Source organism: Mandrillus leucophaeus, unplaced genomic scaffold (assembly GCF_000951045.1).
Source record: "Mandrillus leucophaeus isolate KB7577 unplaced genomic scaffold, Mleu.le_1.0 Scaffold389, whole genome shotgun sequence".
Classification (NCBI taxonomy): domain Eukaryota; kingdom Metazoa; phylum Chordata; class Mammalia; order Primates; family Cercopithecidae; genus Mandrillus; species Mandrillus leucophaeus.
This window is the reverse complement of record NW_012104131.1, coordinates 5,393,747-5,417,102: the sequence shown is the minus strand read 5'-3', so window position 1 is coordinate 5,417,102 and position 23,356 is coordinate 5,393,747. Positions and strand designations below refer to the sequence as shown.

General features: G+C 40.1%; 1 protein-coding gene across 1 annotated transcript in view; it reads right to left on the bottom strand.

Moving 5' to 3' along the window:
• Positions 1–23,356, bottom strand: part of DPP4 (dipeptidyl-peptidase 4) — an 85,308-nt gene that overhangs the window by 30,053 nt on the left and 31,899 nt on the right. Inside the window, exons 6-12 of the mRNA XM_011991008.1 lie at positions 17,059–17,111; positions 16,876–16,948; positions 15,991–16,111; positions 12,837–12,997; positions 11,203–11,315; positions 2,533–2,668; positions 483–527 (exon numbers count right to left, since the gene is read on the bottom strand). Of these exons, the coding sequence (XP_011846398.1) occupies positions 483–527; positions 2,533–2,668; positions 11,203–11,315; positions 12,837–12,997; positions 15,991–16,111; positions 16,876–16,948; positions 17,059–17,111 (702 nt within the window). The remainder of the gene's footprint in view (positions 1–482; positions 528–2,532; positions 2,669–11,202; positions 11,316–12,836; positions 12,998–15,990; positions 16,112–16,875; positions 16,949–17,058; positions 17,112–23,356) is intronic.

Sequence of the window (23,356 nt, the reverse complement as noted above, 5' to 3'; positions counted from 1 at the left end):
GAGTATTATTTCCTCCAAAGAGAGGTGCTTAGTGGGCAGTGTGTGGTTGCTGCTGAATTTTTTTGCTGGTTGTAGTCACCTTTCCTTAGGCATCTGTGCAGGATGGGAACAGAACGTATGTTTTCTGTCTTTAAAGCACATAACTTCAAATGTGAGGTCAACGACCACATTGGACACCTTGGCCGACTTTCAGCCATGGTTACCCTTTAACTCACTGGGAGCTACAATTTGCCGGGAGTGCGTTATGTTTTGTCTGCTCTGATTTTGATTTTTCACTTGTCCCCTTACTTTTTCCAACTGTGTGTGTTATATATTCTCTACAAAAAGATATCTTTATAGGGAGCATTTACAAATTCTGAGAAATAAGTTAACTAATATTGCTATTAATAACGTATCACTTAGAGCCCTAGTTTTGAATAACTGCATATCAAATAGCTGAGTAGCTGACTCATCCATAAAACCCCACAACTTATAATACTTACTCTTCCAACCCAGCCAGTAGTACTCGTTTCAATGTGTTGCCGTGCCTAGGAAGGGAAAGACACAATGACAGCGTTTCAAAGAGAAATAAGATGAAATCTATAGCCATAATTTGTGGTAATATAAATAGAACTGTACTTATAATAATTGAAAACTATCTCCATTCATATATTTCTATTTCTGTTAGTATTTTTCAAGTCATTACATTAGATCATTTGCCTCTCTTGCCAAAAGTTATATCCTGGGTCCCTCTGGAAGCTCCGCTGGTGCTTTAAATCCAGAATGCACAGAACTAAAGAGAATTTCATTTGTTTTCCTCTGTCCCACCAACCTGTTCTACTCCTTCATTCTTCTTCTAGTTAGTAGCACCTATTCACCCAAGCTGGAGACCCGGGGGTCATTCTAGATTCTTGCCCTCCTCATAGTCACCTCCTTCAGCCCCTGTCACCTAGTTCTTTGACTTCACTGTCCTTCTCTACAGCTAAGGACTTTGTTCATGTCCTCAGCAGGTTGCCTGGGGTCTGTTGCCAGAATCTCCTTGTTGGAGATCCTGCTGCTCTTCTCTGCTACGTTAGTTAGCAATAGATAGTCCTGTCCCATTGTGATACTCTTTTGTTTAAAACCTTGAAACAGCTCCCCATTTCTTACGAGATAAGTCCAAACTCCCAGAATGGCACCTTAGCCTTTGCCTATATCTCTAGCCTCAGTGCTCCCCACTATGCCTCTCCCCTAAGTCCTTAGTTCCTGCATCTTCCAAGCTATTCACATTGGATGCCTTTGCACAGCCCTCTGCTCATATGGCCTTCTGTCCTTATCTGTTCAGCACATGGCAACTTATCCCAGGCTACTCTATAGCTCTCCCACATCATCTCCTTCCCCACCCCGCCTGCCCTCAGTAGAGCTGATCATCTTCTTTTGCCCTCTATTCCTTCTGTGGTACTTGGTTGAGCCCTTTTTATGGTACAACCTTGGTATTATGAGGATTTCATTGGCAGCAAGCAAAGAGCTTGGGTTTTGCAGTTTGAATTCTGACTGTGTCCTGTGACCTGAGCCAGCTCCTCAAACATTGATCCTCAGCTTCCACAATGCTTGGTATACTGTAAGTGGCAGTTTTTATTATTTATTTTGATAATATTCCCAACTAGAACAGAAACATTTTGGGGGCCGGCATGCTAACTAATTCACTTTAGAAAAAAATCCATAGCTTAGCACAGAGCTTGGAACATAACAGGAATTCTATGTTTGTTACATAAATAAATAAGTGAATCAAGTTATGTGGGGCTCCAGTTCTGGGAGGTGAGAATATGCCCTGAGCCTAGCCAGGATGGCAGTAGGAAGGGTAGGTGTGTAGGCACAGGGTCTGTGACTAGATAAGGGGGATTGGGGAGGTGTCCTTGGCATATGCCAGCAAACCTCTTCCAGGATCCACCCCTCCGAGCCTGTGGGCTCCCAGAGGGACTTTAACTTTGACCATCATCTTAGTTGGACCTCGTGGTCTCCTGGCTAGAAGCCTCCCAGCACCTCAAGGTTGGATGAACAGAGTTGGCCTCAGGATTGCCACCCTCTCAGACTGGCAGTTATTTATTTGCATTCTAAAGCTGTTTCCTGCTTAAAGACAGTGACAGTATGGTAATGGGTTTGTGGCCTCATGTATTTGTTTTGTTTCACACACACTCAGCCAATTATTCCCCATTCCCTATATTATCTTTATTAAAACACACTTTGTTGAGCTTGCAGCTGCTGGCCCTCTTTGGTTTTTAAAATATTGACATCAGATTCTATCTTGTGGCCAGTCACCCCCTCTCCCTTCCCGAGTGATAGTATCCATAACTAAAACATATGACTAGTCAGTGTAGGAGAAATAGAAGCACCCCGGGATGGCAGGTTATCTAGGAGTTTTATTTAAGATTTTATTACCTCAGGATCAGACAGAGTCAGAAAGAAGAGAAACTCAAACCTCATTTCCTGATTCCCAGCCTTCACTCTCCCCGACTGCACAGACCCTCTGATCACATGTTGCTTTAGAAGCCGAACATCCCCATTCAGTCTCACCACTAAGCAGTTCCATCTTCCACTAGACTCATCATAATCACAAATATCCATGACCGAATAGTTCTGAATCCTCCTGAGCCACTGCAAAGAAATTCTTTCTTGTGTTGCCCATGTCACATCACACAAGTAGTGATCCCTGGAAGGAAGAAAGAAAGGAAGAACAGAGAGAGAGAATGAATATGACTATTGCCAGACCTTGGTACAAATAGATATTTTATTCAGTGAAAAGAAATCAATCTTAATGGGAAGTAGAATTATAAATGGTTAATGAAATCATTTAATATAATATTTCACCTTTTCTTAAAGCTTAAAGTGCAATTTAATTTGGGATGAAAATTAAAATATATCCAACAGGAAAAGCAGCAACAGTATTCTACAGTGGCTTAACACGCGTGACTCAAACCACGAGCTCAGGATTTATCAAGTCCTCAACTTGGCCGCTGGTGGTGCCAGGGACTCAAGGGTGGTGTTTTTGCATCTCCTTTCTGCTGTCTTGAGGGAAGTGAGGCCATGGACACTGGCTAAGATTTGAGTATTTCTGGTATTTTACGTGCTTCTCCAGAAAATTCTATTAGGGTGAAACTACAGCTGACCCTTTTCTCAACTTCATTTTCAAAGGGGAAAAAATTGACTCACACCTCCACAAACTTTGAAAATCAAAGTATACTGTAAAAAGACATTTCTCAAAAGTCAAACCATGAACCCTGAAAAGAAATGAAAGAACCCTGTGGTATGTTCACATAAATTTATGTAAACAGAGGTATCTCTAGCAGTACATCCTCCTCAACACATACTGAAAAAAAAATTTTGGAACCACCTTCTGATTTATAGTGAAGTGCATGGAATTCATCATTTACTTTTCTGCTGGCCTCCCTCACATTATTGGCAATGGATGCTTTATGTTTTTTGCTCCCTCCTCCTCCCCCAGTGTGGTTTTGGATGACTATTCACAAATCCCTGCTCTCAAGTGTCTGATCGCAGCTTTGCTCTTTTTTGTCAGAGGGTTCCAAATGAGTGTGTTCATCCCCTTCTTCCTGCCTGGTCTGGTGGCCGCATCTCGTCCCCATCCCAGATGCTCTCACAAGATCCACTTGCTCTCTCCTTTACAGACTGGGCCTGCCCTTCTCCTTGCTTGACTGCAAGTTCTTTACAGGGTGTCCCCAGGGCCTAGCAGAATGCCTGACTCAAAACAGGCACTAATTATATGTCCATGGAATGCAGCACTGAAGAAAGGAAAGTCCTCTGCTGACCTGTGGGAACTGTCATATTGTCATACTGAAGGACTATAGCTTTGTCCTTCCTCGGAATTCATAGATCAATTCCCATCTCCACTCCCTTCGCAGACACCTAATCACACAACAAACATTTACTGGGCACTTGGGATGGGTCAGGTGCTGGGTAAAGCCCTTTAAGCCCCTCACAGCTTCATCATCCCCATTTTACAGCTGGGAACACTTAATGTGCGAATGTGCCTAGTGATAACGGGCTTCCATGCCACCCTGCTGCAAGCCGCAGGTACTGAAACAAGACCGAACCCCTTCACTCAGCAGCAGAGCACCGCATTTCCGTAAATAGGGGTCCCTTTTCATTTCAGTCCGTTTTCTTGCTTCTGGAGAACCTATATACTACCGAGTCTGGGTGGCTAGTATTCTCACAACACACCATGAGGTTCCCCAGTTGCTCCCTCTTTGTTCAGTCTTGCTCTTCAGCCTGAAGTGGCTGCCAAGCTCTAACTTCCTTAGGTCTTGGCCTAAATGTCCCCTCATTCACGATGTCTTCTTGGAAACCTTCTCCCACACCACTCTCCCAGGTCTCACTGCACTCATCACAAACCGCCAGGCTGCAGGGGCTGCGAGTGCAACTGCCTCTTTCCATGCTGGGGAATACAGACATCTCATCCAGTCTGATGCTTCTGCGTCTGCCCACTGCAGGGGAGCTAAATGAGAACACGGAAAGGCGAATACACTTTACCCAAGACAGGCAATAAATCCGTGAAAAGAGAATGGAAGTATGAAAAGCACAACAGAAAACGAAGCTTTCTGAAATTAGTTTTTTAGACCAGAGGTTGGAAAACTTTTTCAGTTAAGAGTCAGAGAGTGAATATTTTAAGCTTTGTGGTCCACATCTTCTCTGTCACTACTCCACTCTGCCTTTGTAGCACAAATGCACCCAGAGACCATAATTAAATGAATGAGTTCATTTAATGTTCCACTGAAAAGCTAAAATTTGAATTTCATTAAATTTTCACATATCACGAAATATTATTACTCTTTTGATTTTTGTTCCCAGCCACTTAAAAATGTAAAACCTGGGCAGATCACCTGAGGTCAGGAGTTCAAGACCAGCCTGGCCAACATGGCGAAACCTTGCCTGTACTAAAAATACAAAAATTAGCCGGGCGTGGTGGCACACACCTGTAATCTCAGCTACTCAGGAGGCCGAGGCAGGAGAATTGCTTGAACCCAGGAGACAGAGGTTGTGGTGAGCCAACATCGAGCCACTGCACTCTAGCCTGGGCAAGGGTGAGACTCTGTCTCAAAAAAAAAAAAAAAAAGTAAAAACCATTTTTACTTGTGGACGACACAGAAATAGGCAGTGGACTGCATTTGGCCCATAAACCCTGGTGTGCTAACCCCTGTCCCATATCAGTAGTTCTTATCTTTTCAGGCCAAAAACCCTTTGGACAATCTGATGAAACTGATGTACCTCCCTCTAGGTGGGAAAAGCCTCTCCACCGTTATATATACAACATCTGAAAATTCCATGGGCATAGATGAGGAATTTAGGCTCCAGAAATATTCTTCTTTTTTTAAAGTGTTCTGGTTGAGCGAAGTGTTAGTGATGGGGGGAAAAACTTTTAACAATAATTAGTGGATCACCCAGTACTAAATGGTTTTATCTACTAAAAGTCATAAGTTAAATGTCAAGTTCAGAAATCAGCAATATAAAAGCAACTTTTCCCCATTTGAAAACATTGAGTAATGGAATTTGGGAAGTCAGCCAGGAAACTCACGTGCATCAATCATCTTCCCTGCCCATTTTCAGATCAAAGGTTCATGGTCCTGGACCCTGCATGGCCTGGGTTACTCTCCATGACCCCAGGTGTACTCTGCACCCTGTGCATGCTCAGCAAGGCAGTTCACCCCTGGCGCAGACAGGAATTTTTGAATTTTCTTATAAACATACTTTTCTTCGGTGGCAGCCCTGAGCCAAGATTATGCCAGTCTGAGATGTCAAAGAATCATTTAAAAAAAAAAAAAAACCTGCCGGGCGTAGTGACTCATGCCTGTAACAGCAGCACTTAGGGAGGCCAATGCAGGTGGATCATTTGAGGTCAGGAGTTCGAGACTAGCCTGGCCAACATGGTGATCCCCTGTGTCTACAAAAAATACAAAAATTAGTCAGGCGTGGTAGGGCGCATCTGTAATCACAGCCACTCAGGAGGCTGAGGCAGGAGAACTAATTGAACCTGGGAGACAGAGGTTGCATTGAGCTGAGATCATGCCATTGCACTCCAGCCTGGGCGACACAGCCAGACCCTGTCTCAAAATAAATAGATAAATAAATAAATAAAGCCAATGGCTCAATTGTCCTTTTTACTGAAAAGTTTAAGTCCCACTTAAAACCAGAAAAATCCAGCCAGCAGTATTATCATCTATGTTTGCACACTGCATGCTGCTTTTATTCTGCAAAAACAGGCCAGTATTGAGTAGTTTTCTTACGTAATGGTTTTGGTGGGGTGGAAGAGGGACCGCCCTTGCAGTCCAGGCCTTCCTCAGAGCCTGGACAACTTACCAAGGTTAGACATATGAACCAGCAAGCTCTTCTACCTTCTGCAGCTGGATTAGTCCAACGGGAATACGGTTGATTTTAATACTAAAATGATGGAGTAATTTTTGGATGTAAAATAATTAGTCCACACCCATGTGGAGTCTACTATGTGCCAGGAACTGTTCTAAGTGCTTGACATAAGCTCATGACCACCCTATAAGGTGAGTATTGCAGTTCATTGTCTGCAGACAAAGAAATATAACAGCAGAGGATTTAAGGAACTTGCCCACTATCACCCAACTGGGAAGTGTTGGAGCCGGGATTCAATTCAAGCTGTTGGCTTCAGATTCCCTGTTCATACTCGTTCCCTCTATGAAACCTCCACCCATCCATTTGGGAAATGTTGCTAGCTAGCTTCACCTTCTTGCTTCTTTTCAGCATAAAGTTCCTCACTTAAAGAAATCTATTCCTAGAGAGCTGTGTGTAAACTAAATTTTATAAGGCAAATTATATGTGAATGCACTGAGAAAGACTTGTTAAAAATCACACAACAGAGAATCCCCTTGTAAAGTGACCACCTGTCCCAGCATAATTCTTTGCAAACAGTAGGCATTTAATAAATGTCTGTTAGGTACTATTAATTCCCTTAATTTGTGTAAATGTTTCTTTTGGTGCATTAAGGATACTTAAAATAAGGTATTTATTACCAACTGGAAATAATACTGGAGGGAAAAATGCTACTAAGAGCAACTGCGACCGTGGAATGATTAATTCAGTGAATCACCCGAGGAAGCGGGCGTACTGCCAGTGCTGGCCGCAGGCTCCATGCCACCCTCTGCTCTGACGGGGATGCCAACCCTCCCAGGTTCGCTGACAAATCCCTCAAGAGAGGAATGGGTGGGATGAGATGAAGCAGATCTGAGTGCTGCAGCACCCGTACACCCGCACATTCGTAGCATGCCAGTCCTAATGTGCCTCTTGCAGGTGTCAGTAGCTTCCAGTTTCTTTTTCTCCTGTGTGACAATCTGAGGCTTTGATGTTGCAGCTTTATAGGCCAGGGTCGTAACAGTTCAGAGAAGGCATAGCAAGACTTTGTATCTATTGTGTCATTCAGGAGCAGAGAGAGAAGGGACGGGGTATGTCATGAGCTGGGTGTGATGAGCCCGAGAGCCATTCAACAGATGTTGGGTGGGGTTACCGCAGTAGAACATGCCCTCTCCAATCGTCTAGATTCAGGTCACAACATTTTGCAGAGAGGAGATAAAAAGGAGGGATTTCTATGCAAGGTCATTTTGAAGTCTATCCATGGTGCTGGCAGCGTGAACCACTATTATACACACACACAGTCACCTAGATAACTTACTCATCCATTCATCCATCCACCCATCCATCCATCCTCTGCTTATCTATTATTCTACAAATATTGGTTGGGCATGTGCTATGTCGCAGGCACCCTGCTACACACTGGATTGTAAGATTGGCCTCTACCGCATAGAACCTGTCTTACTTCAGTCAACAATGAATGTACTGCTCTAGATAAAAGTTAGGAGATTTATGATTTTACATTATGTGCTGTTTTCCTTCAACTTTTTGAGCTTTCCAGTTCTCATTAAGAACAATGAACACAAATTAGCAGCATAACAAATCTAAAGCATAGCAAATCTAAACTTTAGCACTAAATCAATGCAGGTAGCAGGGAGACTCACCCTGGTTCAAGTTCAGGCCTTGGTTGTTGGAAACGCAGCCTGTCTTCCCTTCTCACTTGTTATCAGAGAGGCAGGGCTTCCACTCATTTCTGCTAATTCCTAACAAAATCACAAACCAGCCTCATACTCCTGTGGATATCACTTGCTACAGGCTCTGTGGTGAAGACATACGGCCTAACAGGAAAACTAATGAGGGAAACATGGGCACAGAAAGGAGGAGAGGCACTGATCCTGGCCAGGCTTCCCACTCCAGGAACTAGTAAATCACCGGGTAACAGGCTGGGCAGGTGACTAAGAGGCATAACTCACCTGGATTTACTTGGCCCAGCTGGATCTTTGCATGAGGCCAGAAAACGGTGCATCATCATGTACTAGCACATTTTTTCCAGAGAGCATCTAGAGTCTAGTTCTAGAAAAACCACAACCTTACCAGTGTTAACGGAGACCAGAGCTATATTTTAAATTCCCTAAAAAACACGTTCCTGTGGCATTTCCAAAAAACAATATTCTCTGGTAATATACATTCCACACAAAATCTCCATAGTGAGGCTTAAGTGTGACTTAAAGAACTACTGAGAACAAGAACTTATTGACGAATTCACATAAGGCCAAAAATCCATCCTGAGAATTGCTTGTTTCTTGAGCCCAGCACTTCACACAGCTGTGCCTTGGAAAGGGATCTCTAAGTGGGAAAGACTTCGTCTCTTTGGAGAATAAATGAGACAGCAAGAGCAGAGCACTGAGCACAGTCCCAGCCCATGAGAAGGACTCAATACATTTTTAACTAAATTATTCAAATATTTTGGTCCAGCAGGCATAGGCCTCGGTCCTTTTCCCAGCTTCCACACTACTTTGCTGTGTGACCTTGAGCAAATGACTTTACCTCTCTCGGTAAAGTGGGAGGTTCTCTCACCTGTGCCTCACAATGGTGTTGTGACTGTGTCCTGGAACCACTCCAGATTCTATCTAAGCTCCCAGGACTGTTGGGCGAAGGAGGGAGGACAAGGACTAGGCCTGCCAAAACTGAGAAGCAATCTCCCATTTGCTTTCTGGCCATACACTTCTGTATTATATCTCACTTGAACAAAGGTTTCCAGGTCCTTAAAAAGTTTGTAAACCATTGATAAGGTCTAAAGCCCCTTCCAGAAGGAATCTTTTTCAGAGCAGGTGCTCATGGCTCATCCTCCCTACAGGCAGATATTGGTGACAGACCAAAAGGCAACACCAGGCTCTACTGGTCTTCTCCTGGGAAGCCCTGACTTTTCCATGCTCTGTTTTTTCCACCTCAGTGTCCTTCCTCCTCACTGCGCCCTGCTGGAAGCCAGCCTGCTCAATGGGCACATTCTCCAGGGGGCATTCTTTGGTCCTGGGGTGATGAAAAGCCCATGTTCTTGTCCTCAGAGTGCCTCCATTCTATTGCTCATACGTCTCCTATCATTCCTGGGGGCATTTATCTGAATGTTTTCTATCATCTACTGATGATAAGTGCTACAAGGGCACAGGCTTTCTATGGACATTTGGCAGTAGAAACAGAGGCTGCCCATCAATGATGATTAAAGAGGTGACTGGATGGAACCAAAAGGCAAACTTTGAAAGCTTTGGGTAAAATTTTACTCCATTGGACAAAACCCAGAAAATTTTTTAAAAACTTACTAATTGATTTTCCCCCAAATGAATGGGTTACTATAGATATTTCTAACCAAAATAATGTATTACTAACCACAGAGCACAACCCACAGCCTTCCTGATGTAGTTAATGCAACCCCAGAGAAAATGGATGCTTCCACCCTGCTGTGACGGTGCCTTCGGGAATCTTAGGGCACCAGCCGTAATCACCCAGAGCGAGACATGAAGCAGTGTCTGATAGCTTGTTCTTTCAAGCCAGAAAGTCAGGTTTGAATACAGATTCCTACTTCGTCATTTTCTTAATCTGTAGGCCTCATTTTCTTATCTGTGAACAGGCACACGATGATAGTTGTTGGAAAGACAGAGTGACTTTGAAGAGTCCTAAGATAAAGCATGTGATAATCCCTGTGTCTGGCACATGGTGAGTACTCAATGTATGCTAGTTGTTATTTAAAAACAGCAACAGGCCGGGCACGGTGGCTCTCGCCTGTAATCCCAGCACTTTGGGAGGCCAAGGCAGGTGGATCATGAGGTCAGGACTCCAAGACCAGCCTGACCAACGTGGTGAAACCTCGTCTCTACTAAAAATACAGAAATTAGCCGGGCACATACCTATAATCCCAGCTGTACTCAGGAGGCTGAGGCAGGAGAATCACTTGAACCCGGGAGGCGGAGGTTGCAGTGAGCCGAGATGGCACCACTACACTCCAGCCTGGGCAACAGAGTGAGACTCCGTCTCAAAAACAACAACAACAACAAAAAAAACAGCAACAAGACCAAATAAATAACAGAAATGAGTGAATATGGAGCTATCAGCCAGCCATAAATTGTACCCAGTACATTGGTTCCTTTACAGGAAAATAAACAAGGGGCTGAAGGTGCTCCCTGGTAGAATTTCAAACCACTGACATGATTTCAGCAAGTGAAGTCTTGGAGCACAAAATGACCTTGGAGCTCCCTAAACTTAACCCACAGATTTCCTGTATTTTCTCTAGGCCTTACAAGGCTCTGTGGGACCTGACCTTGTCCGCTCCACTCTCTTGTTCACTGAAAAGGCTCCAGTCACCCCAGCCTCCTTGCAGTTCCTCCAACACCCCAAGCACATCTCCTCTGCACTTGCTCTTCCTCTGTCCCCTGCTATCGGTGGGGATGGAGCCCTCCTGCTCTTCACATCACTGCCACAGGTCATTTTATCCATGAGGCTTCCCTGACCTTCCCTCATCAGCCCCATCCGTTTTGCTCTGCTCAGGTTTTCTTCACCACATTTATCACTACTGGCATTTTACACTGTTCTTTGTTTATCTGGTTTTTGTCTGTCTCCCTCAATTTGAATGTAAGCTACATGACACCAGGGACCGGCTGCTCTGTCCATTGTCATCCTCATCTCTAGAGTTGTGCCCAGCCTGAGGACGTGAAGATGCTCAAGAAAGAGTCGCTGAAGGGAAGAATGAATGACTGTCAGTGGGCATGACACAGCTGTGATCCACTCTGCCATTCACTTTTGAAAAGTTCTCCCTAGAAAGTGTAAAACTGTTTACAAGCCAAGCATTCAGGACAAGAGTCTTACCCTATCAACACAGAAGCAGGCGCAGTGATTTGTATGGAAGTTGCATTGGTGGCTGAGCTGAGAGAGTCTGTATTTACAACAAAGAACTTTACAGTTGGATTCACAGCTCCTGCCTAGGAAAAAACAATCACAGAATTGGTATTGACAAAAAAAAAAAAATGTAACATCATTGCACACATTTTAAAACAGCACAAAATGTCTGCATTATGGCCATAAAATTATCACAATCAGACACATTCCAACAATTTAATATAAATAAAATGAACATAAGGGAGAGTCATGAAGTGCAACCTTTTCATGGTCAGGCAGAAACAGAATACGTGTATATATATATATATACACACACAATACACACACACACACCGAGTATATATATAAAACCGGAAGGTCCAAAGCACTTCTGTTTAAATAATGAATGCTTATATCTTTATAATTTATCACTTTGAGAAAGCAGAGATAAACCTCTTAAAATCAACTCTATTATTTGCAAATATACCCTGTCTCCCTGAGACCAAAAGTCTTTGACGCCTGTCAGTATGAAGAACTCCTTGGGTTCTGCCAAAGACACCATCCACCAGAAAAATCAGTTTACCTGAGCCAACGATGTCAATTAGGAAGCCATCATTTCCACTCTAAATTCAGGTTCACTATGATGGAGCTTTACAATCAATATTATGACTGAAACCTATAAAACCTTTTTAAATATACACATAGATCTTCGATTGACAGATTAGTTAGAAATAATATGATATTTTTAGTGAGAACACTTTATGGAGTTTTTTTGTGTGTGCCAGTTTCGCTCATCAAAAAATAACATTCCACTGAAAACACATCTCCATATTTAGTCTCTGATCTTTTTTTTTCTTTTAACTTCCTCTGTCTTCCTAAAATGGCAGCTCTTCATAAAGCAAATTGAGTGAGTTGGTAAAAATAAAAATCCCCTTTTCCAAATTTCTTACAGAAAAAACACTTTACTATTAGATTTTCCGGCAGACAATACTGTAGCCATTATTATTACGGTACTAGTGAAGAATCCCTGGTTCCCTTCTAAACTCCATCTTCTCTGGCTTACACTGCTTAACAAGGCTCTTCAATTTTAGTAAACACGCAACCCTGAGGGGGAGAACAGCTTTGAAAACCAAGACGTGACACTATTATTCCAAATGTAGGACATGAAAAATTTACATTAGTGCCAAATCTATAATAGAACCACTAAAACTAGTCATGTATCCCGTTAATTAGTAATACAATCTGATATATAACCGAGCTTTGCAACTTCGTCTAGGGCACAATCCAACTTCTACAAATGAGATGAGCTTCTGATTCAATTATAGCCTCTCTTTTCCTCCATTCAAACATTTTCATTCCCCTTATCTCTTTCAAAAGCATTTTCCCCATTTTTTCTGCTTGTCATTCCTCAAAGTTTTTGGAGAAATTACAAAACCTTAAATCACACTCTTTCCTGGGATAATAAAAATACTTTAAAATTGCCAGATGCTGTTGACTTCAGCAAGAGTAATCACAGCAAGCTGTTGAAGAGAGACTGACAATATTTTCATTAGCAGGAAGGGATTAAATGAAACCATTCTCTTCCCATCAAATCATGGAACCACTGTACGAACGGGAGCACAGACCTTTGGATATGGAACCTGTACAGTCTTTGGGTACTGCAGTGACTCATCAGAGTAGAAGGAGTATTCAATAAGTGGGACTTCTGTGTCGTTAAATTGGGCATATGCTAAAAAAGTGCCGTTTGGAGACCACCACAGAGCAGAGTAGGCACTGAAGACTTCCTCTGAAAAAAGACATAAATTGTTCTGTTACAAGAAGTAGCTGATAAATTGGCTTTGGCATTCAAAATATTGTTCTCATTAGCTTTAGTAATTACAGTAGAGTTCAACTAATGAACCACTTTGCATTTGCTGGGCTTCCAAAATCAGAGTAATACAAATGAATAAAAATAAAATCTTCAAGGATATATCTGGATTGTAAAAATAAGTAACCCGTTGGACCATTTTAGAATATTTTAGCATGCAATATTTAATATAAGCTCTACATTTTTTTCTTTATCTTATAATCCTCTAAATTTATGCCTCAAAACATACTAAAAGTAAATTTCACACAGGAGGCTGATTCTCCTTTCTAATTTTCAAACAGTCAACATGCCAGCATACTCTCCCCAACTGGGCTCAGTTTGTACTGAGCCCGCAGGGTACTGGTGGGTGGTGTGTAGCTCCAGGCTATCAAACCAATATGGTGCCCAGAGTTTACTACTCTTGGCACAAACAAGGTGTGGGGAGGATGGATTTAGAACGGCAAGGAGCTCCATTGAGACCCCTACTGAGAAACATCTCCTTGCCCAGCCCAGAAACTGAAAACTCCCTTAGATTAACACACTGCTCTGGTGTATAAGAGAAGAAGGTCTTATACATGATGGGTAAGAGAAGAGGGTCAAAGAGGGAGGCAAATAAACGACAGGATCTTGCTTTCCAGTACATTGTTGGGCTTCTTCTCAATCTCTGGCAAAGATAGCTCGTCCCTATGATTATTATGGCATCTACACATGGGACATTTAATCACTGGCTCTTAATATGTTGAAAACTCCTTTACCAACCGGGAAGGGAGGAGTTAAGTAGACTGAGTGGAGACTCCTATATATTCCACAAGTCTCATGTAAGTGTAAATGTAAAAGCAAAAGCATAGAAACTAGAATCTTAGGGTTGGAAAATCATGCATTCTAATCAGTTTTCAGATGCCTGATACTTCCTTACAAGTTATTTCCAAATGCTTTTTTTCAACAACAAGAATAATAGCAAAAATAATTACTGAAATAAAATGTAATAATAATTATTGTGATGAGCAGCTAACATTCAATGAGTGCTAACTATGCACCAGGTATTGATAAGCAATTGACATCTATCACCTCAGGTAAGGCTCACAATAACCCACTGTATTGATAAAGTGAGATAAGCTTGAAGAGGATCAGAAATTTGTCTAGGATCACATGGCTAAGAATTGGTAGAATCAAAAATCAACCAAAATCTCCTTTGACTCATGCTTTTCATCTCCGTGCTATATTGCCCTTTCCTGCCTCTATTTTAGTATTTCCAGTAACAGAAAACCTACTACCAGGTAAAGCAGCCTATTCTTCCTTTGACTGTCTCATATCTGTATCATTGATCTATACACGCTTATGTAGCAATTTAGAATTTACAAAACATATCACATTTAGTCTCCACAAAGATCTCTGAGTGATGATTCATAGCTCATTGCACAGAGAAGGAAACTGAGGCATGGAGTGATCCAGTGAATTGCCTGAGACAAGAACTAGAACCCAGCCCTTATGACTCCAAGTCATGGTTGCTATTATACTAAGAACTTGTTCATACTGAGTTGACTTATCATTCTTTGTAACTTTTACCCATTGACTGCGGTCTATAACACAGCTGCAGTTACATAAAATCAATATAATCAGACCAAGATTTTGGTTTTTAGAATTACTTGTAAGTGTAAGTAGCAGGTAGTGATCTTTGTCTTGAATTAGTGGTTATTTGGAATGCAGGACATATTTTTCGGTGTTGACAATATAGTAATTTCCTTCTAGGAACTGAAGCTATTAGAGAGGCCCAAGTTGGAACTGTGAAGCTGTTCTGCATGAGAATGGCCTCGTCATGAACATGCAAAAGTCTCCCTCCAGCGATCATCTACTTTAGAAAGAATGAAAGTGTTAGCTGCCCTCTTATCTTCCACAGGGCCAGCTGTTTCTGAGGGAGGGTCAGAGCTTTGGAAAGAGGCCACTCTTGTCAATGATCCTGGAGACTGGTTTGTGCTGTCCAAGGGTTAAAGAATCTCTAAGTAGCTAGTGTTAGTAAATTTCACTGTAAGTTTTAGTCAAGGACTTATTTCTAGGACATGAAAATTTATCTTTCTTTCAGTGTGATTTGTTGTTGCTGTTATAATGAGTCAATTAAACTTGACTTGGACTTGGTAAGAACTACAATTAAGTCATGAAGAAAAACTATTTTTTTAAACTACAAAGAAGAAAAAAATAATACGATGAAATATAGATGAGTCTTTCTAATAAGTATGAGGAAACCTTGTGAACAGTTTGGAACAGCCCCAGAACGCCTTTAATCTTGGCAAATACAGACATAAAAAATGTTTTTCTAATATTTTCAAAGTTTCTAAAATGTGTTCCTAATAGTTTCTACAACTCTGTATCCTAAAAGGGAGAATATTCCTTTTTAACTTTTTTAGTTTTATTAGTCACTTTTTCCTAAGCCTTTCTAATTGCTTTTTCATTCTTAAAAACAGGAAATCATAATTTGTCCAAGTTCAAATAAATACAAATCCTCTATGAAATAGGCATTTTCTCTCCAACCTGTAGATATTATTTTATCATCTTCTCAATGTGATGGGATTATTTAGCTTTCCTTAGTAACTTCTGGGTTAGATAGGCCTAGTTAGAGAAGTATCTGATGTTATTCTGGAGGCTTTTATGTTCCAGTAAAGACAGAAAAGGTCTATCTACACAGAAAAGCCCTTTGTATCAATAAACCAGAGACAAAAGGAGTATTGTCAGGCAACGAGGACAGAGGAGTGCTAGGAATAGTTAAGTTCTTGGTCTAGGAGACACCTGGTGCTGTGAGTTCTAAGAGAAGTTTGATGCCGTTTTAAACAATGCAACTTATTTTGAATCTCATTTAAATTTTCCCATTGCAAAAGAAACACTTAACTATTTTAAAAGCTTATAGATTTTCTGATTTGAAAAAGCTTTAAAGTTTCTACCTTCATAAACCCAGTCAGTTATTCCATTATATATCATATCTTCTTTCCCAGTCGATGTGATTCTGTGACTTGGTAAATTTGGTTCAATTTTAACATAAATGTCATTGTTCCAAACATATGCCTAGAAGGAAAAAAACAAGCATTGATATCTATAATAACATATTATATTTTTATCCTGGAGTTTTAGAAACACTTATCTATTGCAAATGTAAGGATTACCATAGTCAAATATTCCATTCAAACAGGAAGAGTCATTTACTCCTTCCCTCTCTTACTTAAATTACAAGTGTACAGCCTATAAACCCAAAATAATCCTAAAACTATTAATAATGTGTTAAAAATAAGAAGCACACAACCATCACTATTTGAATGCTAAAGTATATGCGAAGACCGAGAAGGCTGACCACTTCTACAGGATGATATATGCTTGTATATTTCTTTATTGGGAGAGTGAGTAGAGGGAAGGCAGTTGCATTCTGGAAGAGAGAAGTTCAACTGCAGACAAACATTAGATCCTCTTGTTAAGATTCTTTTGGACTTCTGACATTCTCCTAGCACTATAGAACCTAAAGGTATATCTATAGTAACACAGAAGAACACAGAACTAGCAGAAAGCAGGTGTGACTCAGAAAATATCTAAGTACAATAGATAACTAGAACTTAAGAGTTCAATATGCATTTTCCCGTGAATAAATATTCCCAATGGATACTTTCAGGAATTATATTTATTTTGTTAAGCTAGTAAAATATTATCTTGGGCAATAACACTATATTCTAGAGTGAAGTATTGACTTCCTAAGATGACTGCTTTGTATCAGGGTTAGTAACTTCTGCCTATGAAAAATTTAGCCAATATTTTTCTGACAACTGGAGAGACTCACTAACCAATTTATGACCCACTGGTGACCATGTGACCCACTGTGTGTTGTTTGGAATCCTCTCTTCTGTAATCAGCTGCCTGGAAAGAAGATGAAAGGAAACATTACCAAAAAGAATAACTCACATTGGGGTTTCCTTAAAAATATGACAGTAGAAAAGCCTAATAGATTTTATTGGGAAGTCACTGACCTTTTATTTAAATCATAAATGTCATATGAAGCTGTGTAGGAATGCCTCCATTGCTATGAAAGAAAACAGACATTTCAGGCTTCTGTGATTCTTGATAATTTGGCCACTCCCTATAGGAGACCAAAACGATAGATTTGGCAATATATGATTGTATAATTCTCACATGTTTTCATATCTTATAATTTCTTCTGAGAATTTTGGGACCCAAAAGTATCCTGGAGATCATCTCATACAAACTCCTCTGGAGTTCATCTACAACCTAGCTCTGGCACCACCTCCTCCAAGGAGCCTTCCCAGTACCACAGTGCACCAAAAATGTCATTTTGTACAAACATTATCCCTAGCACTCACCATAGTATGCTAAGATTGCCTACTTAGAAAAATGTAAATTTTCACTTTTTACCTATCTTATCAGCAAAAGATTTCAAAGATATATGATGCTATTGCTGATGGTGATGTGAAGAAATGTTTAACTTCATATGCTGATGATGAAATGTAAAGTGTTATAAATTTTTTGAAAGCCCCCTGGCAAGACATATTAAAATTAAAATACATGTATCATCAATATTTTAACAACCATCTCAAAAAGCTAGAGATGAAAGTCAAACTTTCAGTGACTGCAGAAGCATAGGGAAATAAAATTTTTTTAAAAAAGGAAATCAAACTAAATCCAAAGTAATTAGAAGAAATGAAATAATAAAGGTAAAAGCATTGATAAAGTAGAAAACAAACAATAGAAAAAATCAACAAAGCCAAAACTCAAGTCATTGAGAAGACTAGTAAAATTGCAAATGTGGTAAAACTTAGGGGTAAAACATTACAAATGACTGGTATCAGAAAGGAAAAATGGGACATTACGACAGACTCCACAGACATTAAAAGATCATAAGAGACTATTATAAACATTTTTTTGCCAATACATTTTAAAAATTAGAGAAAAAGAAAAAATTTCTTAAAAAATAATTTCTCAAAAGTGAGAAAAATTCTGAAGTCTTATATTTAATAAACAAATTGAATCCAGATATAAGAAGCTTTACATAGAGAAAACTCCAAGGCAAAATACCTTTACCAGCAAACTCCTAGTTATTTATTCAAATGAGTTGAGAATTTATGCCCACACAAAAATCTACACACAAATGTTTATAGCAGCTTTATTTATAATTGCCAAAACTGGGAGGCAACTAAGATGTCATTCAACAGGTGAGTGAATAAACAAGCTGTAGTAGATCCATACAATGGAACCTCATTTAGAGATAAGAAGAATGAGCTATTAAGCCACAAAAAGACATGGAGGAGTCTCAAACACATATTGCTAAGTGAAATAAGCCAACGTGGAAAGGTTATATATTGTACGATTCCAACAATATGAGTTTCTGGAAAAGGTAAAACTATGAAGAGAGTAAAGAAATTAGTGGTTGCTTGGAGTCTGAGGGAAGGCAGAGATGAATAGGGGAATCACAGGTGATTTTTAGCATAGTCAAAGTCATCTGTATGATACTATAATGGTGATACATGTCATTATACGTTTGTTAAGAGCCATAGGTTTGTCAGAATCCACCACTATAATGGTAGATACATGACATATGTTTGCCAAAATCCACAAAGAGTCAAGCCTAATGTAAACTATGGACTTAAATTGATAATGATATATTAATATTGGCTCATCAGTTGTAACAAATGGACCACACTCATGCAAGACATTAATAATAGGGGAAAGTGGGGGAGGGAGGATAAGGGAGTATGTGGGAACTCTCTGCTTATTTTCTATAAACCTAAAGCTGTTCTGAAAAATAAAGTGATATTAATTTTTAAAAAATGAATCAGAGCTAACCAGATGACTTGGAAGGAGTTTCACATGGTATCATTGAGTGAGAAATGCAATTTACAAAAAAGTATAGGATTTTATTTTTATAGACCAAGCAATAACTAAAAACATCCTATATATTTTCATAGAGTTATATGAACAAGAAGAAAAATATAAAAATATGTAGAGATATATATTAGACTTTAGAGAGCCAAGTGAAAAAGGGAAAAAATAAGACCGAAGATAAAAATGTATATGATCACATATTTGCATTTATGAAAAATTATGTCTGAATATAGATGCATATATAAATTAAAGATATTTTCAAATAAGTTACTTGTCTGTATGTCTGCCTTCTCTACCATACTCCTAGAGGTAAGAAATTGTATCTTATTTATCTTTGGATGCTTGGAATCTATTCTAGTGCAAACCACATAGTGAGTGTTCAAGAAATACACTAAATTACAGGAAAATTCAAATTGTACCAATGAGGACGAGATGGATGAAACAGGTATCCCAAGGACACCCAGCTATATAACAGCAGAGCTGAGACACAAAGTCAGAGTTCCTAACCTTCACTGTTTATCACTTCTCACCCTCCTATCCTCTCATGTCAACAAATATTTATTAAGTTCTACTTTTTGCTAGTCATACATTCCTTTCCTGAATCCTGGATTATTTTGACACACCCCATGCTTGTTTCTGGGCAACCTCAAGCAAAATATTCACTAAAGCCAAAAGGTGTGGTACCAGCTAAAAATATTAAGATGGACTGAGATCATTGAGCATGACAAACCATCACGGGTTGTAAAAGAAAAGCCATGATGTTCAGTATGTTCACTTCATCTTTTGAAACAGATTCATTATTCTATTTAGTCTATAAACACTGGCAGCTATCATCTATCAGACATTACTGGATAACACAGGGTCCCTCCCGTGGAGGAGCTTATAGTGGAATGGAGGATATGAAATAGTAAATGACAATAAAAGAATCACGATAGGATGTGCCAAGAGATATCATGGAGGTGGGTGGGAGATGCAGGAATCATAAATTAGGACTTGGAGAGGCAGAGAGGATTATAGAAAAGAGATTCTTTGGCTGAGGTTAGTGACAGAGGGTGGCTGGGAAAGAGTAAAAGAGCATCATAGCAAAGAGAAGCTGAATGCAAAGATAGAAAAGATCACATTTAAGAGCACAAGCTTTGGAGTCTTCTAACCTGGATTCAAGGTTTCACTGTGTAATGTGAAGCAAGCTTCTCTCTAAGCTTCAATTTTCTTTTTAGACAAATGAGGATAATGCCAGCAACAATCTCAGATGCATGAGAATTCATGGGAAGCACTTAGCAGGGTTGTGGAACATTGTCAACATGGAATCGATGACAACTATTATCAGGATTTTCAGAGCACTAGGTAATGAGCAGAGATGCTAGGAGAGCATTCATACCAGACTGTGGGGGTACTTATCCACTCACTCACTCACTTGCTTGTTTATTTATTTGTAGCCACAACTTAGAAGCGATAGCACTAACTCAGTCATGGAGAAGTCACATAGTAGGATCTAAAAAACACTAAAAGGTAGACCTCCAAGGAAATGTAATCAAATTAGACTTTTATTTTTTCTAGATACGTTTCATAAGAGTCACTTAGTCAAAATATATATGCTGTACAGAAAATTCTATTGGACCCTCTTGAAAAAAAAAAAGGAAAAAATGTTGAAGATGTAGATCCCTACTTTCAATAGCTTTATCATTTAGCACTTTGCAATAAAACATGTATTCATTTATCAATGATCTTCAGCAACTGCTATGGGGCCCTGTCCTAGGCACAGAGGTGTGGCAGTGAATAAATCACAGGGAAAATGGCACCAAATAAGGCAGGCAACAAATAAGCAAATAAATCAATACAAAATATCACAAAATGTTGTGATGAAACTAAAATGAGTTAACGTGACAGAGACTGATTAGTGGGGTGTGGCTGGAAGAGCGTGGCAGTGGGCAATGTTTGACAAAGTGACCCAACAAATATGGACCTGAGTTAATAAAGAGAGAGAAGCATAAGATGATGGAGAAGCTTCCATGAGGAAGCAATAGCAAGTGCTTTGGCCCTTAGATGGGAATGAGGGTGATGCTTGAGAAAAAGAGCTGTGCACTTACAGGTTCTTAACTCAGCACCGTGGAATCTCCGGAGGCCCACAGCTATGCTGATTTAGTTGCTTTAGGGTAGGCCACAGATATGTTTTTTCAAAAGCTCCTCAAGTGTTCCTCAGGTGAAGGTGAGGCGAGAAGCACTGGCCAAGCATGCAGAGTGCAGGAGAAGCGGGTAGGAGATGTGTTCAGTCAGGCAGACTGTGTTCAATCACACAGGACTCAGGATGCCAGGGTTAGAGCTGGTGTTTTATTTTGAGTGTGATGGGAAGCCACTGTAAGTGGCATAGGTGTGGCATAAACTAATTTAGAATTTAAAAGTAGTACTTTAGGTACTGTCTGAAGTACAGATGGCAGGGGGAAGGGGACAGAGTATAAAAAGCAAAAGCCAGTTAAATACACGGGTAAATTCCAGTGACACAACAATTACAAATCTCCAACCCTGGCTGGCCAACTAAGGGCCACCAGGGGAATACACGCATTAGTGCACATCAAATGGCTTTTGCTGAACTGGGCTATATAGTAAGATGAGCTGGAATTATCTTTCTCTTTCTACCTTACCTTCATATGTTCGTCTTTAACATGGACAACTGTTATTCAGTGGTTCTTAACCCTGGTTGCCATTACAATCACCTATGACAGTTGAAAATATACTGATGCTCACCAGGCACAGTGGCTCATGCCTGTAATCCTAGCACTTGGGGAAACTGAGGTGGGAGAATCGTTTGAGGACAGGAGTTTGAGACCAGCCTGGGGAACATAGTGAGACCCTATCTCTAAAAAAAAAAAAATTGAAAATTAGCAGGGCACAGCAGGGCATGGTGGTGCACAACTGTAGTCTGAGTTACTCAGGAGGCTGAGGTAGGAGGATTAGTCAAGCCCAAAATGTTGAGGCTACAGTGATCCATGATCATACCACTGCACTCTAGCCTGAGTGACAGAACGAGACCTTGTCTCAAAAACAGAAAAAAGTACTGATTCTGGCATTACCCCAGAAACTTCTGTTTACTGATCTGGGGATTGAACCTGGACACTGGGAAGTTTTAAAAGTTTCTCAAGTAGATTAAGTGATGTATTCTATAGATAGTAATAAGAAGCACTTCATTAAACAAACAATAATCCATTAATTGGCAACAGATGTGTTAAAGTTGGTACAAGATTCTGATTCACTTACAGTTAAGTTTAACTGAACATAGAGTCTTCATGTCCAGGAAAGGGAGCCCCGCCCAGCAAATCCAGGGTAAATGTTATGATTGAGAGTCACCATCCTGAGATGGTCAATGCAGTAGGGAATGGTTTGCTTGGCCTGAGCACAGCAGAGTTGGTGTGTGAGTGTTGGTGTGTCCTCAATATAATTTATCCTGGAAAAGAAAGGTCAAGGGTGGGAATCCCCAGTTTTGTATTTTGCTTGCAATACAGGGTATCTCTACAAATTTTTAATCTTCACTATATGTCTCAAAACTTCCTATACTTGAACAACTGTTGTCAAATCCATGAGTAACCAAAAAGCTGCCATTAAAGTTATGGCAATCCACATCCATCCTAAACATGAAGAGGATGTATGATTAAGCTGTAACCTTTCCTGAATGTGTTAGGATGTGGAGTGGGGCTGGGTGACTGGGGGAAGCTGAGTGCTCATGGTGGAATCTTTATGATCTGTGGTGAGGCTCTCCTCCTTAGAATAGTTTGCATATGGTGGGGCCGAAGGTTGGGAGATGGTCTGGGCCATCTTGTGGAATCTTTTCTGGAGGATGGAAAGTTTAATTCTTTCTTTTTCTTTTTCTTCTTTTTTTTTTTTTTGACGGGATCTCACTCTGTCTCCTAGACTGTAATGCAGTGGCACAGTATAGCTAACTGTAGCTTCCAACTCGTGGGCTCAAGCAATCCTCCTGCTTCAGCTTCCCCTTCTAAGTAGGGGACTACAGGTGCATGCCACCATGCCAAACTTTAACTCTTTTAAAAACACATATTTATAGAGGATCTTACTACACATAAAGCTGTGACAAAGGAAATAAAAGGTTCTGCCATTAGGTGTACAAATCAGACATGTAAACTTACTTTTAAATATGTGTATAAGGAAAAATTTTTATTGACTTCTGTTATTAGTATATATAAGTACAATACAATATTAACTGTGCTTTTTAGTATTTGAAAGCACTAAAAATGAATTTCTTTTAAAATATTGGACTTGTCTTTAAGAATGAGAATGACTCTGATTCTGAATTAATGAGTTTTAGTGCCCATTACATTACTTAGATGTTAATTTTAAGTATCCATACACTTGAAATTGGTTATAACATAGCATACTCTTGGATTATTTAAATGTTACAGTAAGAAAGCATTTCTTTTA